The sequence below is a fragment of the Mastigoproctus giganteus genome, chromosome 2 (assembly GCF_048544385.1).
Source record: "Mastigoproctus giganteus isolate SK-2022 chromosome 2, ASM4854438v1, whole genome shotgun sequence".
Classification (NCBI taxonomy): Eukaryota; Metazoa; Arthropoda; class Arachnida; order Uropygi; family Thelyphonidae; genus Mastigoproctus; species Mastigoproctus giganteus.
The window spans coordinates 98162300-98181910 of NC_143576.1; the positions used below are offsets into that span (position 1 = coordinate 98162300).

Sequence of the window (19611 nt, forward strand, 5' to 3'; positions counted from 1 at the left end):
GCAGTAATACAGAAAGACAAATTATACTGAAACTGAAGAATAGCGATGGTGTACTAATAAACAGCAGAGAAGGCATAATTCAAATAGCAGAAGACTACTATAGAGAATTATACAAGGAGCAGGGGAATGATGCCAGCAGTGGGGAAGATGGATTGCAAAGTAGCAACACATACGACATACCCAATATTCTTCCTGATGAGGTAGAACATGCATTGAAGAAAATGAAGAATCATTTTCTTCAATGCATGTTTCTTCAAAGCCCCAGGGGAAGATGAAGTTACTGTAGAGTTGTTAAAATTGGGAGGAAGAGACATAACACAAAAACTGGCAAGGCTCTTCACAAAGTGCATTAGAAAAGGTGTGATGCCTAAGCAGTGGAATAATGCAATCATAGTTTTGCTGCATAAGAAAGGAGATAAATCAGAAATTGGAAATTATAGACCAATTAGCTTGTTATCCCACATCACAAGGGTCATTACTAACAGATTAGAAACAATACTTAATGAGAATCAACTGAAAGAGCAAGCTGGCTTTAGGAAAGGATTCTCAATTATGGATCACCTTCACGTAATATCACAGCTAATGGAGAAAGCAAATGAATATAAAACACCATTATGCCTGGCATTTGTGGATTATGAAAAGGCATTTGACTCCATACAGCATAAGGCAATGTTTCGGGCACTGGAAAGACAAGACATTGATACCCCATATATTATGATTTTGAAGAAAATATATGAGAGTGCTACCTCCTTTATTAGGCTAGACAAAGACAGTAGGAAATTTAAAATTGATTAAGGAGTTCAATATCTGCGAAGCTGTTTACTGCTGCCCTTGAGGAAGCTTTCAGAAGATTAGACTGGTCGCAGAAAGGAGTCAATGTGAACGGAGAGTACCTAAACCATTTACGATTTGCAGATGACATTGTGGTCATAAGCCACGATCCCAAAGAATTAGAGGAAAATCTTAATCAGTTATGCACAGCTAGTAAGGATTTTGGACTAAAGATGAATATGGCTAAAACAAAAGTAATGATGAACAAGTATGCCACAGAAAGGGAAATAATGATTGAAGGAGCAGTAATCGAAAAGGTGGAGTCATATACTTATATGGGACAAGTTATTAGCTGTAATAATGATAAATGGCTGGAAGTCAAGAGAAGAATAAATTTTGGATGGATAGCATTCAGGAAATATAGTCACATACTGAAGAGCAATATCCCAGTTTGTCTGAAACGTAAAATAATGAACCAATGTATACTCCCCACCACGACTTATGGAAGTGAAACTTGGGCACTCACCAAAAGAATGGAAGAGAAGCTGAGAACTACACAGCGAAGAATGGAACGAATCATATTGGGAATCAGACTGTTAGATAAGAAGAGACACATATGGATTAGGCAACAAACTCAAGTAAAGGACATTCTTATCAAAACTAAAGAACTAAAATGGTCTTGGGCAGGACACATAGCTCGAAGACATGATGACAGATGGACTAAGAAAATAACAGAATGGTAGAAGAAAACCTGGAAGACAAAGGCGGAGATGGATAGATGAAATTCATGAGTTTGTGGGTAGTAAATGGATGGCCAGTGCTCAAAACAGAAGGAACTGGAAAGTTGCTGGAGAGGCCTTCATCCTGCAGTTGATTGAAAATGGCTGATGATGATGATGATGATAATAAAAAATATATGATATTTATTATAATAATATAATTATAAAAATTACATTTCATAATACAAATTATATATATACAGTATATAATTTTATTCTTTATTAGAGGTACTAAGTAAACATCGATTATAGATCACACAAAATTAAAAAGATACTGTACACCTTTTTATAATGAAATAAACATATAAATTAAAAAATAATAAGTTTAAGTAACTTAAACCCAAATTACGTGGCACCCATGGAATGTTGTTGCGGCATCCCGGATGAAAACCACTGTTCTAGTGACTTAGCTGGGTACATAATGGACATGCTTACCAGCAGACAGAAGTGCATAATCTCTAATCAGTCTCATTCCATATAGCTCTGTGCTTCATTTACTGTTAACAGCAGTGCTGTTTTTGGTGTTTTCATACTATATGTTTCTAATAATTTATGTATTTACTATAATTTTTAAATAACTTTGATCTTAAGAGTTTAAATTATTTAGGTTGCAATATCATAACTGTTATAGAGGTAACTATTTTTTAATGTTTAAATTTCAGCAAGTTAAGTTTTGCACTTACTGATGTGTTATTACTCAGTATTGATTTCCATTGATAATTAAGCTAAGGTAAACCTATCTCCAACCAAATTACATCATGCTTCATGAAGTGTTACATTTAATAAAGGCACTTTCTTCTATGTCTTATAAAAGAGAGTGTTCTTTTAGCTAGCAAGTTGTTGGTTACTGAAACAAGTTACCTCCATGAATAGTTGAGACTGGCAGTTAGGAGAAATTCAAAGGTCAACCAGATAGTTACCTAGATGCACATAGTTTATTTTATCTATTTTTTATACAGTTTCCCTTATTTTTATATCTTTCTTTATATTTTTATTGTTATTTTAAATTCATTTCGTATTATATATTTTATTCTTATTTTCTTTATTTATTTTAATTTGTTTGGCTGGTTCAACAAAAGCCTGTGGCTTCCTAGAACTATATGGCTAGCTAATACTATCCAATACCAATTTATTTCTGGACAAAATATTTGTTGGAAAATAACACGCCACTTCTTCAGTGAAGTAACCATGGCTTAAACTGCATTAAACTTAAGTATCTAAGGGCAAATTTAACAGTTATGTAAATCAATGTTACACAACTCTGAGTTAATATCAATGGTACTGAAACTGAAATGGAATACAAAAATCACAAAATACCTGTGAGATCTTAGGAGAATCACATTTGCTGCTTTTTGTGTCTGTAAAGGTCTTGAGAAACAGAGGGGGGATGGGGAATATATTGCCACTGCCCTGGGAGAAACATCATTATTGTGTGGTCTCTTTTTCTCTTATTGAAAAGGAACGTGCTGTTACATAATCGCGTGCGTGCCTGGAAGGTAATAGCTAGTGTTGGGCCCTATAATGCCCCCCCACACACACACACTTTTTTTTTTTTTTTTTTTGCTGTTACCTTGACTCATATGATTCTGTTAATTTCAGGATAGTTTTCTGTTATGGGTTCCATTTAAAAATTCAGGAACTCATAATTAAATAGGATGAAAATGAAAAACAAATTTGGTAATATTGTGAATGGTTCATGATGCAACTTGCAAATGAATTACAATAGGATCAATTTTCAGTTGATGCTATTAGAGAAATTTGGAGATGGAGAGAACCAGGGTATTATACTACTTTGTACAGCTTTCTTATCTTATGTTTGTCTTTGTGTAGGACTTTTGAATAGAAGAGGTGCAAGGCAAAGGTACATCTCATAAGATAAGCAAGAGAGTTGGTCTTGAGTTGAGAAATTGCCGCACACACTCATGATACTGTTTTTCTTAAGAGAGAGAGAGAGAGAGAGAGAGAGAGCTTTGGGCGATTTATTTAACGGTTATTATATAACAGTAATAATTTATATCATTAATGTTTTCAGTTTCACACATTATGAAACCTTTAGAAATGTCAAGAGGCAAGTTCTTGAGTTTCACAAAACTTTTACATCGAATTTATCCTAAGGTGAGTATATCACCATTAGGCTGACGTCGATGGAATTCACATTTGCTCAGAGACAGGATATTAGAGCTGGAAAAGGAATTAGAAAATGTGAATTGGAATATCATCGGTTTGGCTGAAACAAGAAGAAGAAATGAATCACTTATAAGTTTATCAAGTGGAAATCTGCTGTACACCAATGGAAACAGTGAAAGGAGTGAAGGTGGAGTTGGGTTTCTGGTCCATAAAGATTATAAAAACAACATTTTGGAATTCACAAGTACATCACCAAGGGTGTCAAAACTAATACTCAAGATTTCTAAGAGGTACAAGCTAAAGATTATAATGATTTATGCACCAACATCGAGCCATGATGATGAAGATGAAGAGGTTGAAGAAATGTACACAGAAATTGAGAGTCTTCTAGATGGGCAGAAAACCCACCACACTATTATGATGGGAGACTTCAATGCTAAGGTTGGAAAAAGACAAAACAGCGCAGAAAGGGGAACTATAGGAAATTTTGGAATTGGTGAAAGAAATGAAAGAGGTGAAAGACTTGTGGAATTTGCAGAATCTCAAGGACTGTCAGTAATGAACACTTTTTTCAAGAAAAGGGTGAACAGAAAGTGGACATGGAAGAGTCCAAATGGATTAACTACTAATGAAATCGACTTCATCCTCACTAACAGAAGATATATTGTGAATGATGTTACTGTCCTGAATAAGGTAAATGTTGGAAGTGATCACAGAATGGTAAGATGTACACTTGATATAGATGTAGGAAAGGAAAGGAAAAAACTGACTTGAGTAAATAATACAACGGTCTTTGAGATAACAGAAGAGGAGAAAAAGCAGTATGTACTGGAACTTAAGAACAAGTTTGAGCTTCTGCAGACTGCTCAGGACAAAGATATCGATGAGGAATATTACAACTTTCTGAAAGTGATAAAGCCCAAAAAACCTATAGGGAAAAAGAAATCCAAAGAAGAAAAAATTAGTCAAGAAACACTTGTCATGATGAACCAAAGAAGACAAATGAAGAGCAAGAAAAGCACTGACAGGGAGAAAATTGAGTATACTGAGTTATGCAAAGCCATTAGAAAGAGACTCAGAGAGGACATAAGAAGATTTAACACAAGAAAAGTAGAACAAGCAGTAAGGGAAAACAAAGGGTTTAAATCAGCAGCCATGAGCAGTAATACAGAAAGACAAATGATACTTAAACTGAAGAATAGCGATGGTGTACTAATAAACAGCAGAGAAGGCATAATTCAAATAGCAGAAGACTACTATAGAGAATTATACAAGGAGCGAGGGAATGATGCCAGCAGTGGGGAAGATGGATTTCAAAGTAGCAACACATACGACATACCCGATATTCTTCCTGATGAGGTAGAACATGCATTGAAGAAAATGAAGAATCAGAAAGCCCCGGGGGAAGATGAAGTTACTGTAGAGTTGTTAAAATTTGGGAGGAAGAGACATAACACAAAAACTGGCAAGGATCTTCACAAAGTGCCTTAGAAAAGGTGTGACGCCTAAGCAGTGGAATAATGCAATCATAGTTTTGCTGCATAAGAAAGGAGATAAATCAGAAATTGGAAATTATAGACCAATTAGCTTGTTATCCCACATCTACAAGTTGTTCACAAGGGTCATTACTAACAGATTAGAAAGAATACTTGATGAGAATCAACCGAAAGAGCAAGCTGGCTTTAGGACAGGATTCTCAACTATGGATCACCTTCACGTAATATCACAGCTAATGGAGAAAGCAAATGAATATAAAACACCATTATGCCTGGCATTTGTGGATTATGAAAAGGCATTTGACTCCATACAGCATAAGGCAATGTTTCGGGCATTAGAAAGACAAGGCATAGATACCCCATATATTATGATTTTGAAGAAAATATATGAGAGTGCTACCTCCTTTATTAGACTAGACAAAGACAGTAGGAAATTTAAAATCGAGAAAGGAGTTCGACAAGGAGACACAATATCTCCGAAGCTATTTACTTCTGCCCTTGAGGAAGCTTTCAGAAGATTATACTGGTCGCAGAAAGGAGTCAATGTGAACGGAGAGTACCTAAACCATTTACGATTTGCAGATGACATTGTGGTCATAAGCCACGATCCCAAAGAATTAGAGGAAAATCTTAATCAGTTATGCACAGTTAGTAAGGATTTTGGAATAAAGATGAATATGACTAAAACAAAAGTAATGATGAACAAGTATGCCACAGAAAGGGAAACAATGTTTGAAGGAGCAGTAATTGAAAAGGTGGAGTCATATACTTATCTGTGACAAGTTATTAGCTGTAATAATGATAAATGGCTGGAAGTCAAGAGAAGAATAAATTTTGGATGGATAGCATTCAGGAAATATAGTCACATACTGAAGAGCAATATCCCAGTTTGTCTGAAACGTAAAATAATGAACCAATGTATACTCCCCACCACGACTTATGGAAGTGAAACTTGGGCACTCACCAAAAGAATGGAAGAGAAGCTGAGAACTACACAGCGAAGAATGGAACAAATCATATTGGGAATCAGACTCTTAGATAAGAAGAGACACATATGGATTAGGCAACAAACTCAAGTAAAGGACATTCTTATCAAAACTAAAGAACTAAAATGGTCTTGGGCAGGACACATAGCTCGAAGACATGATGACAGATGGACTAAGAAAATAACAGAATGGTATACAAGAGGAGCTAGAAGAAAACCTGGAAGACAAAGGTGGAGATGGATAGATGAAATTCATTAGTTTGTGGGTAGTAAATGGATGGCCAGTGCTCAAAACAGAAGGAACTGGAAAGTTGCTGGAGAGGCCTTGATCCTGCAGTGGATTGAAAATGGCTGATGATGATGATGATGATTATAAAATGTATGAATTTTTTGGGAAGTTTAGATGTTTTTTGAGGGAAAAACATGTTCTGTTAGTTTGACTGTTCATAATGCATTCAGTAGTGTGTGTGTGTGTGGGAAACATGAATTTAACAAATTTTTGCGATGGCATATACCAGTCCCAAATAGCTTTACTAGAATTACATAAAATCTTTTGCTAGAAAACCAGTTTCTAGGTAGTTGCCATTGTGTAGTAATTTAGCTTTCCTGAAATTGGGAAAAGAACTTATAGACCCATGCAATTATTAAGTCATGGAAAAGATAACCACTATCCATTTAGTGTACCTTTGGACAGTAATAGGCATCACTCCAGCTTCAGGAAAAGGTGCTCAACAATAGACTTACTTATTGAATTATAAAATAATGTATATAAGGCTTTTGTCTGAAAAGAAAATATCAGGTCACAGTCTTTTGCACATAGAAAAAGCATATGATACAGCATGACATTATAGAATTCTCTAAAACTTATATCTCCTCAGATTATGAGGAAATCTTTCTCGATGTAGCCAGAATTTCCTACAACACAGAACCTTTCAAGTCTGGCTATAGATTGCTTGTGTGAACACTTGAAAGTGTTCACAGGAGTCAGTGCACTTAGCACTATCCTTTTTACTATCAGAATAAACACTTGAACTGAACTTATACCATGAACCATTGATATCACTTTATATGTTGACAGTTGCAGTATTTCTTACCATTCTCTGAATATGTGAATTATAGAATGACATTACACGGAAAAATAAACAAAGTAAAGAAATGGACACAAACAGATATCTTCTGAATCTACATTCAGATACAAACTCCATGTATACACTTCTGCAGAAAACAGAATCTGCACCCTGATCCTGAACTGTAACTTGAATTTATCAAATAATCCTTATGGTACCAAGCATAAGATTGTTAGGTCTCGTCTTAGATATCATATTTGAAGTTACCCCTAACACATATAATTTTGTGATTTTTGAAGTTACTTCTAACACATATAAAAGTTTAACATTACATCATTTTGTAAGAACTATCTAATTATAATAAGAATCATAGTATTCTGACATGCACCAGAGACATGGCAGAACTGCTGGATGTTAATCCATGCAAAACTTTCCTACCAGCCTTAGCCATGTGCATTGTAACCAAAGTCACACTTGCACCAGTGGCTCTCAAGCAACAACATAAATTCTCTAAAAACATCTCCCACCTATTGCAGCAAAATATCCAATCTTAATGAGTAGCAAGGTGAAAATCTGTATATTCATCTCTTATCTCTATTCATCATATTTCACTATAGATAAGTGCAGTAGAAGATTTAACACTTTATAGGACACTAAGTGAGAATACCTTTTGGGAACTATTTGGTGCAAAATAAGGTGTGGCTATTAAATAAAATTATCACGATAAAAGAAATATAATGAAATATTTCACACCTTACAAGCCATTCCCTTCAAAATAATTGCCATGAGCTTGTACACACTGTTCCATACATTTCTTCTGAGCACATAAACATTTCTGGAAGTTATCTGCTGTGAGCACTTTTAACACGTTGGTAATTTTTTTTTCTGAATGTCTTCAATGGGCTGAAAACAAGTTTCCTTAAGTATACTTTTCAGTTTAGGGAAGAGCAAAAAGTAACAAGAGCCAAGTCTGCCGAGTTGCTGCATGTTCACACGTGGATTTGTTTTTTGGCTAGAACCTGGCAAGCAGAGAGCACATGTGCTGGAGCATCCAACCATCCAGCCATAATTCAGGTAGCCTTGTAAGAACTTCAATGTAATATGTTTGATTGATAGTCTAATTTGTTGGGATGTATTCAACCATAATATTCCTTTAATATCGCAAAAAACAAGAAGCACGGTTTTCATTTGTGATTTTGACATTCGTGCTTTATTTTGTCTGGGAGAGGTTGTTTTGTCTTCCATTGCATTGACTGTCATTTAGCTTTGGAACAGCCAACTTTCATCGTAATTAATTACAGTACTCATAAGGTCTGGATCTTCAGTTTTTTCAAAACATTTTCACAAACTTTGGAGTCTTCTCATTCTTTGATCTTCATTCAAAATGTTTGGTATCACCTTGGCACATGCTTTTCTCATGCCTGAATTTTCAGTTAAAATTTGTCTAACTGTTTCTTTGTCCATACTGAGTTCTGTTGCAACCATTGTAATGCTTAAATGACACTCACTTCTAATCAATGTCCTTACCCCGGTCCACATTTTCATCAGTTTTCATGCATACCAGATGGCCTGGTCATTCATTGTCTTCCACATTCTTTCTTCTTTCTAAAAAACTTTTATGCCATTCAAATGTGCAAGCTCTTGACATAGTATCTTCCCCATAAACTTGATGTAACAACTCATAACTTTCAGTTGGTGTTTTCTTTAGTTTTGTAAAAAAATTTTAGTTTGATTCATTTTTCGATTTTTTTTTTTTTTTTTTTGTCTGTCAATTTCTGATAAACTGCAAAAACACACGGTGATGAAAACCTATCTCACTGAAAAGCAAATGAGCATGTTGGAATGTGATTGGCAAACAACCAGGGAAAAGTTAGCATTAGTAGAGGCATTTGATGCAAGAAAGCAAGCTTATGCAGCATCAGCCAAAAAAAAAAAAAAAAAAAACCACTTCCACTTCACCCCTCTGTTTGTTCAAAATACTTGTCCAGCTGAGCCTTAAACTTATTTAGGCTATCAACTTCCACTACAAGGGATGGAAGTCTGTTCCACCAACCAACCACCCGCTGGCTAAAGGCAAATTTCCGCACGTCTATCCTACATCTGTCTTTCCTCAATTTGAATTTATGCCCTCTCAGGTGATTATTCTGAGCTAGAGGAAGAATCCCATCAGCATTGAGCATGCTCAAACCATTCAAGGCTTTATACACCTCTATCAGATCACCTCGCTGGTGCCTAGTCTCCAGACACTGTAATTTGCAAAACTTAAGCCTTTCTTCGTAAGAGCACCCCTTTGTTCCATTCACTAATCTTGTTGCCCAAAAGTTCAAGGTCAACTGTTGTGCCTTTGTTTCACAGGTGGCAATTGGTGTGTAGTGACTGTGTGCTTAAACTGCTATCTATGCAAAATGTTTTATGAGTAAAAGTGCAATTTCTGATATCCCAAGTTAGTAGCAAAACTATAAATTTTGCTCTCCATTTGATTTAAAACAACCTGCTGATTCACGCAAAACTTTCCTTCCACCTTAGCCAGATGTATTATAGCCAAATTCAACAACAGCAGCAGTATCAGAATCCTCTTATCAACCATAAGAGCTCTCTGGTTCTTCAGGCTGCAAACTGCCATACCTCCAGGCCCTCACCTTGCTGTAGTGGACTTGGCAATATGGTGATTTTGCCATTGTCCTAAGCAGTTGTGTACTCTGCTTATACATAAATTTGTCACTGGATTAACAACTAATGTAGTATTTTGCACGCAGTTGTTACACAATCACCACCATTAATTAAATACTGTTGCTACAGTATTTAATGCATGCTACAGTTGAAAAAAAAAAAATGGTTGATAAGATAAATAAGAAATGTGGATTTTCAAAAATATGCACAAAAAAATTACATTATCACCCATCGTTTTAGCACTTATTACAGCAGAAAGTTTCATGTAGTTTACTAACATGTGGAATAGATGTGAAGTGTAATTTTTGAAAACTGGTAACCCGAGGACCTGAAGATTGCTCGGTTTCATATTTTTTGGTTTTTGGACTATAAATCTAACCAAGCATGAAATATCAAAATAGATTTCAAAATCTAAGTACAGTTAAGCAGAGAACATGTTGGTAGCTTGTTATGATTAACTTAATTTTTATTAACTACAAGGGCTGTTCAATAAAGATTGATCATAATATTTTTTTTTCACAACATACCTTTATTAATCATCCATATTTTGATGGTCCTTTTCAAAGTAGTCCCTTTTGATGAAATGCACTTACTCCAGTGTTTCTGTTATCCTTCAAAAATATAGAGGAAGCCATTTTTTGGCATGTGTTTACAACTTCTGATGACTGGAAACATTTTCCTGACAGCTCCTTCTTTAACTTTTGAAATGAAAAAAGAATTGCAGGGTGCGAGGTCATTATTTGACATTAATGGTGGTTAAGTACTCGATGACAGTATAAGCTTTTTGAGGTCTTGCATTGTTGTGATGCAGCATCCACCGACCTGCATGCAGTTGTGGTTGATTGCAATGAAAGTGATCCTGCAAAGTGTGCAGTACAGTTTTGTAGTAAGGTCCTGTAACAGTCATATGACGTGGCACAACATGCTGTTAAACCATTCCTTGAATGTCAAAAAAGAGGTGACCATTTTTGCTTTTTTGTTGGCAATGACATAGACTTCCAAACAGAGCTTTGTTGCTTACTTTCTGGATTGAAATGATGAAGCATGTCTCATTCGGCATTATCACCTTGTGCACAGACTTGCTACCTTCAATAACCATCTGTTTGCAGCCCTTACATGAACTTGCTGTTGCTTAGGTATGAGTCGTCTTGGAACCCAGTGTGCAACACATCATATGCAAATGGTCATGAAGAATACTGTGCATGTTTCCTACTGATATTCTCAACATATCTCCCAGTTGCCTTACCATTATATAACGATCTTCTTTATTAGAAGCAGTGTTTATGGTTTCTGTGGTGACAGCAGTGGTTGAAGCTCCTAGACCTGATTTTTGTGATTGAATCACATCCATTTTTAAACATTCTAAACCACCTGCAAGCTGTGCTATATTGAAGCACAGCTTGCAAGCTTCTTAATATTCGTAAACTTCAGCTTATGTTTTCTTGAAACAGAAACTAAATTTGAGAGCAACATACTGTTCCTTGCATGTTAGATCCATTTTTGCATAGGCAAAAGTGTACAGGCATAAACCTGACTAATCACAGCAGTCACACCATGCGCATGAGTCAACTGCACAGTTGCTATGTAATGCAGCTTGGTTTGGTCCTAAATTCTGCAACTCAGTTAGAAATAGCAAGCAATACAGTTCTTCAAATATGATCAAAAATTATGATCATTCTTTATTGAACAGCCCTCGTATATTATTTAATTCTTTTATCTCCTTGGGTATTGGTAAAAATTTCTGAAAAAAAAAAAAAAAACTTGGGTACAATGAAGTTATTGAAGCGGTAACCTACAAAATTCCTTGGCAATGTTTCCATTTAAAAATAAATGAAATAAACAAAATATTAGAGATAAAAACTAAAGAAAAGCAAAAGGTGTTCCACGACTGTCAGAACACCTTCAATTATTGTAAAATCAGTGCAAAGAAAACTCGCTCCACAAAGGAAAGCACATTATGATTCATTCTGAATGAATCTTGACCATTTAACTGGCGAGCTGGGAATATGAGATAAGCCATTTCCTGAGATTTATGATTTTCTGAATAGTACATGTACTCTATGTTGTTCCCTTGACCAGCTATGCATTCAAACAATGCTGAAAAGTGGCATTTGGGTTATGACTTACCTGTTTTACTTACTGAAATGTTAAACAGCTAATGTGTGTAACTGAAAAGGTGAGCGTGATGAATATAGCATTAAAAATGCATGAGAAAAGTTTGTTATGGATATAACAAACTGAAATGTATTTATTTCAGTTAGCCATCAACCACACTTTTTCATGTAAGTTTTTGACTTGCAATACCAGCAGTGAAGCCTAGGGATTATACCCACCCTCAATTTAGAAAACATAAATATTTGTTTTCAGTAATGTATAGGATGGTACTATTCATGCTTTGAGGCTAAAATTGCTGTCAGAATCAACAAATCTGATGCAATTTGCATGTGAGAAGTCATATGTTTTGGTTCACTAGAAATGAGTTTGGTGATATTTTGGCTCAAATATTACACACACACACACACTCTCTCTCTCTCTCTCTCTCTCTCTCTCTCTCTCTCTCTCTCTCTCTCTCTCTCTCCCCCCCCCCCCCCTACCAGTAATTAGTAAAGATTAGCAGATTTTGCCTTAAGTTCATAAGATATTTGGTTGTAAAACTGCTAGTCACTAAGCATAGAATTCATAAATCAGCAAACTGCCAAATGAATTTTCCGAAATGTTAAGTTAAATATTATTTAACTTCAACTTAAATATGATGGTATTTGGAGCACCGATTCATAACCTGATATCGATGATGGTATATCAGGCTTTTCTTAATGTCCAAGTTTGCAGATGATACAAAGGTTGGCAGGGTTGTTAATGACACTAATGACTTTTCTAGATCCTGTTGCTGCTGCAACAGGATCTAGAAAAGTTGAGCAGATGGGCTGAGAAGTGCCAAATGAAGTTTAACATTGACAAATGTAAAGTACTACATATGGAAAGCAGTAACCCCAGAGTAACGTATCAACTCTGTGGTACTACACTGACAGTAGTAGAGAATGAAAAGGACCTGGGGGTAATTGTGCAGCCAGATATGAAGTTTTCTGAGCAGTGCAGATGGTCTTCAAGAGTAGCTCATGGTGTCTTGTCAATGATTAGCAGGGATAAGGAGGTGATTATCCCCTTGTATAAGGCAATGGTCATGCCACACCTTGAGTACTGTATACAGGTCTGGAGGCCTCATTTTAAGAAGGATGTAGAGCTGTTGGAACAAGTACATAGAAGGGCAACAAGATTAGTGAGTGGAACAAAGGGTTGCTCTTATGAAGAAAGGCTTAGATTTTGCAAATTACAGTGTCTGGAGACTAGGCACCTGTGAGGTGATCTGATTGAGGTGTATAAAGCCTTGAATGGTTTGAGCATGCTCAATGCTGATGGGATTCTTCCTCTTGATCAGAATAATTGCCTGAGAGGGCATAAATTCAAATTGAGGAAAGACGGTTGTAGGATAGATGTGCGGAAGTTTGCCTTTAGCTAGCGGGTGGTTGATTGCTGGAACAAACTTCCATCTGTCATTGTAGAAGTTGATAGCTTAAATGGATTCAAGGCAGAACTTTTGGAGTGAGTGGATGGGTGAAATAGGGGGTTTTTTTTTTTTTTTTGCTGATGTTATGTAAGCTAAGCTTGCCTTTCTTGCATCATTTGCCTATGCTAATGCTAATAGTGCCATTTGAAGAACAAGCTTGGCACCCAAGTTGAAATCAGCTTTCAAAAAAAAAAAAAAACTTTAAAGATGTCCAGTTTTTAGACATCCAGTTTTCTGTTGTTATACTGTACTAATTAATGTTGAGTAACTTCTTTAATTGGTTAGAAAGGTAACTGAACCTTTTTAAAGTTGTCATGGCCAGATTGGAATAGTGAATTGTGATAACTGTATTTGTTAATATTAATACTAATTTAATTTTCTTCCAATACATGGTGGTTTTCTTTTAAGTAACTTTTGCTTAATTTTATTAATTTTCCTTTCTGTCACTTAAAATAGTATTTCAGTAGTTCATCTTTAAATCTTGTTTTGAACTGAAATGTATTTATTTCAGGAAACAATGAATCCAAAAGATATCATGAATGATGCTATACACAATTTTCACCCTCAGTACCAGCAATATACACAGTATACTGCACCCGCAGCTCCAACAAATCACTGGGGAACCATGCATGCCATCCGAACAGCAAGTTTAGAGGAAGACAACCACAGTCATAGGCGAACTAATCCTCAGCATAGACAGATCTCTACTATTAGTCATAACTACAATGAAAAGTCCACTTTGTTAAGTTCTGATGATGAATTCCAATAATTGATGACAGTTAATAGGCAGTGACATCTGTCCTCATCTATAACCAAGTTTTAATGTGTCTGTTTTCTCGGTGTGCCCTTTGTTGTTGTGTAAAATTTGGTACCGATGTTTGTTACTGCAGTGTATAACTTACTGCCCTTCCAAGCAGCGGCAGCTGTGCCATATGAAATCTGTAGTTTTGCCACCTATATACATAGACTTTTAGCATTTTATGGTACAAAATTTTCCTACACTTCACATATAAAACATTTAAACGTGGATAGTTGATTGCTGCTACTAATTAATTTGATGGTTAAGAGTTGGTTGGTTTGCTGAAAGATATAAGAAACCCAATGGTTTGAAAAAGCTAGAAATAATTTTTTGCAATATTAGGCATACAGTTGCTGCTAAACATAAATATAAATTGTGTGTGCGCGTGCATTCAAAACACACACACACACACACACATGTATATATGCATATATATAAACACACAAATACACAGAATCATGTGGCCTTGAGTAACAAATTGCAAATAACTAGCTTTGTGTAGGAAAAATGTTGTCACATCTAGAATGCTTATATTCACTAAAGCTTGTGCATAAACTAATGAAATAGTGGAACAGTAAATGTGAAAATTTTAATGGATAAAAACATGTAGTATGCATCATTAGAAATTAGATCAGGAAATAAAATTATTTTTTCTGATACACAAAATATGGTGATATGCATCACGTCTTATCTCACCAATTTAAAAATTATTTGTAAATAGTAGAGTACAATTTTCTAGAATCTGTGTGTGTGTGTGTGTATATATGTATTAAGAATGAGGGGATGGGTGGAATAACATGTATATAGATGTGTGTATATATATATACACACACACATGCACGCACATGTATATATGTTTGTGCATTTACTTTAAATCAAGATAACAGATGGCTAGTTTAAAAGCAAGACATAAGAAATAATTTTGTGGTCCCAAATATAAGACTGATGTAGAAACTATTTTTATTTGAATCAGAATTAACATGTAAAGATTATTGGAACTGTATTTGGCATCTCATATTTGGAACCAAAAAATTAATAACTTTAGGAGGATTATTTAGAACTTTGCTTTTCATTTTGCTTCATTTTCCCATTCACCGAAGAATTTTTGTATTGTTATTAGAGAATCTGTTAAATGATGAAATGTCTTTATTTTTGAAAAACACCTGCAATTTGAAACTATCAACTAAATATAAGTTACATAAACGTTTGGAGAAAGTATCTAAAGAATTAGTTGGACTTCTTATGTCATATGCTAGTAAAAGAAAACTGTTTTAGTAACTCTAGAGAGATGAAAGAAGGGTCTACTGGTTTCTGATTACAACAAGCAAAAATCTTGTATGCAAGTATAATGATGACTACTACAACACTTTAAGGCGATGCTTAAAAAAAAAGAAGAAGAAAAAAAAGCCCAGTTTTAAGGAATGTGCATTTAAATAAGTGAGGAAAGAACAAAAATCATGTACAGTACATGTGTAATATATTTTAAGGATATTCTGGTTTTTTTCTTGTTTTTTTTTTAAATATAGCATTTATTATTTAGAGTTGCATGTGTCTTGAAGTCACAAATGTCTCAGGGCATATTTTTGTTTTGTTTTGTTTTAGAAGGTTGTGAATACAAAATTTAAATGAATGAGTGAGTATATACAAAGTTTTTTTTTCTGTTTACATTCTTTAATGCTTTAATTTACCACCATGTCTAAAACAGTATTCCATAAATATTTAAAAAGTATATTTTGTAAGTTCTGTTTTTGTCCCATTTGGACATTAATGTAATTTTATGATTATTGTTAGCAATATCTTTTGTAGGATATGTTTCTCTGTATGTTTGTTATCATTCTGTATGTGGTAGTATGAATATTCAAAAATTATGTTTAATACATCCAGCTATGAATGTGAAACAATCACATGAAAGGCTTGGAGTATGTATTATAGAGACTAATGCAGCTACTCTTTTATTGTGACTGTATGCCATTTACTGTAATGTACATTTATTTATTTATTGATACAATGGACCACATGTACAGAATCAGGGAAGCTTATCAATAAAGGATTCCACATTAAAGTTCTTGATTATTTAGAAACTTTTTTTTTTTTTTTTTTTGAAATTGAATAGTTGAGGGTGAAAGTATCATTATAGAGTACTTCATTCAAATTAATTATCCAAGACAGAATTTGTTAAACTATCTGGAAAATGATCAAATATCTAAAAAATTTCATTGGAAATAACATATTCATTAGACAGGATTAGAACTATATGGCAGTCACAGTGGAATGGATACAACTCTCAAACATCAAAATCAAAAAGTATATTTAAGTCTGCCAAAGATGGACATTTATGGACACCAGAAAAGAAAGGCAAGAATTATGAGAGACAATGAGGATATCTTCCTTGTGTCTCTCTGTTTTGGGTTTCTGAATAGATATAGGGATGATCGTGGATTTTCTTCCAACATCCTTATGCCAATCTCACCAGGTGTTTTGCATCATCTTTCGGACTATTTTTAGGTGTACCATCTATACTTGCACAGTATTCCAAGTACATTCCTACATTTGCCATATACAGTGGGGAGGTTATGACATCCCTAACTACACAGTTAAATTATTTTATAAATCATCAATAAGTCATCTTGACTTCCTCCTTATCGCCTCTGTGCAATGTGTGGAGAGCTTCAGGTCTTGCATTGAACATAATCCCAGACGTCTTGCATCGTCTGTTTTCAATTCATCTCTTCCTGGTGTATAAGTTATTTTATGGTTGTTATACTCTAAATGCAAAACATTGCATTTTATACAATTAAAGCCAAGCTGCATGCTGTTGATCATTTATCACACTTCAATTCTTCACATTATCCACAAATTTTGGCAGTACTGTATTCCTTCATCAATTCCATTTACGAAAATCAGAAACGGCATTCCCAGCAGTGATCGCCTAAATCTAGCTCAGTACGAAGTGTAACGTTAATTACAACCCTTCCAAGGACTGCAGCTAGGCCTCCCGTGGCACTTTTGCTGGCATAAGTTGCCATTTGCCACTCATCCAAAGAAGTCTAAGTTAAGTTTCATCAATGACTGAAGGAAGTGTTGGAGTCTTCTTACTCCATAGCTGTATTTAGCCAATTTCAGGTTAAAGGGGCAGGTCCCCATCATCAATTATATCAAGTTTTTCAGCCTAAGTAACATGCAAATCAGCCTGTGAATGCACTTCTGCAGACAAGCCAACTGCACAAATATGAGCAACAATATCTGGTGCCATTAAAATAATTTGAATTTAAAATTTGTCCTGAAGTTGTATAATCCATCTAAATAACTTACTTGTGATCCCGTATGAGCCAGGACATAACATGTCCTGGCTCATACGGTAACTGGTCATGGTGTACTGAGTGAAATACCTCACTTAAGTACAAACAAATATTTTTAGCCCACTTACAAAACAATATCAAATCAAAATTATTACCTGCATCCACCTCTTGAATAACTGTCAAAATATCTAACCAGGTTAGTTAAACAAGATTTTTGTTTTAAAAAATTGTGCTGCATATCCTTGGGAATACTATTTGTATTTAGGGGGAAGATGTATTGCATTCTTAATCATCACCTCCATGATTTTTTCACTACTTAAGTCAGATTGACTAGTCTATTAATTGCCTGCTTCATTCTTAGAACCACCTTCATGAGCTAGTGATATGTTTGTGTTACTACAAACCAAAGGATTCTCCCTGCTTCCTCCTAAGTCCAGTGATGCCCTTGTAATTAATTGTAATGGTTGAATGCACTCACTTACTACTTCCTTCAAAATTAGTGAATATATGTTACAAAATCTGGGTGGAGGGGGCTTGCTTTCTCTTTCTTCTAGATTTCCTTTTCCAAAAATAGAATTATAACATTTCCTATAGTGTGTACTCTGTGACTTATAGAATATCATTTTTCTAATAATGAAAGAAGTATTGTAGGTATTTTAATTTCTAATTAATCATCAATATGTGTTTTAATGTGTTAATGCAACTTTTTTTTTTTTTTTTTTTTCAAATAATGTTGGCAACAGTTCTGATTCACTTGTGCTACTCTTGTGGAAACTTTACACCAATAAATGAGCGACAAAGTTTTCTAGGACAATATTTGCAAATGGGCAGAAGGCAAAAGCTGATCACTGTATTAGAATGACATAGCCAAAAACAGAACTTTTTGTCTGTCATTCAAAATTTCCTGAGATTAATGATGCTAAACCTCCATGCTTGTGTTTTTGACATGCAGAGATTAAATTGGAGAGCTGTTGCAAGATGATAATTTCACAATTTCTCAGAAAGAAATGGAGGCTTGGTTAACATAGCATTCAAGAGCGTTTTTAGGAACCTTTCAGGCTATTAAAATTCAATAGCCTGAAATTCAATACCATATATAAATTCAAATAAAAATAAAGGCTGTGAGAAGACTGTTAACAACATGTTCCTAGTTTCAGAAACTAGATTGCAAGATGGGTGCAATGGTCATTTTCTGCACGGCCACCTTGGATATTTTCCAAAGACCCTTGGTAGAGTGTGCAAAAAGCACAGTGAAAAGTTTGCCAGTATATTGACTATAGAAAAAAATGTAAAAGGTATATGGAATGATGAAATAAAAATATTTCATAGAAAAGTAAATTCATCTATGTTCAAAAAAAAAAAAAAAAACTTGAACCACTTAATCAATAATTTATTGTTACTTTTTTTTAATAAACAGTTGAGTGGGTTATCTGGAATAATTAATGTCAGACCTCTTCCGGATAGCCAAATTTTCCGGATAATTGAACATAAGGTAAGATTAAATAAATTCTCTGTTATAATATATTAAGATAAAAGAAAAATACTTAAATAGCATGAAAAAAACCGAATTTATTTAATTTTAAAAAAATACAGTAATGATAATAACTTATACATAAAAGCTCACACATTTACATATGTATGTTATATTCAGATAGGTATGTATTTTACTATATGGAAAAAAATTTAAAGTAATTTTTTAAAATAATGCTCGATTGTTTTTTGTTTCATTTGTTGTGACCTTTTTTTGCTGCTAAATCTCTCAAGTTCTGTAACAATATCAATTTGGTTATATCGCATTCTTCCTGGTTTTCTGCCCATTTCAGTGCTGTTTCTAATGCCCATAATAGCTTTGCTACTTGGTGGCCCTAGATGGGAATTCAAAATGGAATTTCCTCTTCTTCACTATAATCCCAAGAAGTTTCTTCTTTCAAATGAGCAGAGACAATGTCATCATCTGATAACATGTATGAATTGATTGAAACACTTGGTTGAGGGCATCTGATAAAAGCCATTTGTGAATGTCTTTTTCGTAACAATCCTCGCATCCAGGAAT

General features: G+C 34.6%; 1 protein-coding gene across 1 annotated transcript in view; it reads left to right on the forward strand.

The window, feature by feature from the left end:
- LOC150089449 (transmembrane protein 184B-like) overlaps positions 1–15656 on the forward strand; it is a 139352-nt gene extending 123696 nt beyond the window's left edge. Inside the window, exon 9 of the mRNA XM_090389495.1 lies at positions 13972–15656. Coding sequence (XP_090245621.1) covers positions 13972–14229 — 258 coding nt within the window. The 3' untranslated portion in view covers positions 14230–15656. The remainder of the gene's footprint in view (positions 1–13971) is intronic.
- The last annotated feature ends 3955 nt before the right edge of the window (positions 15657–19611 follow it).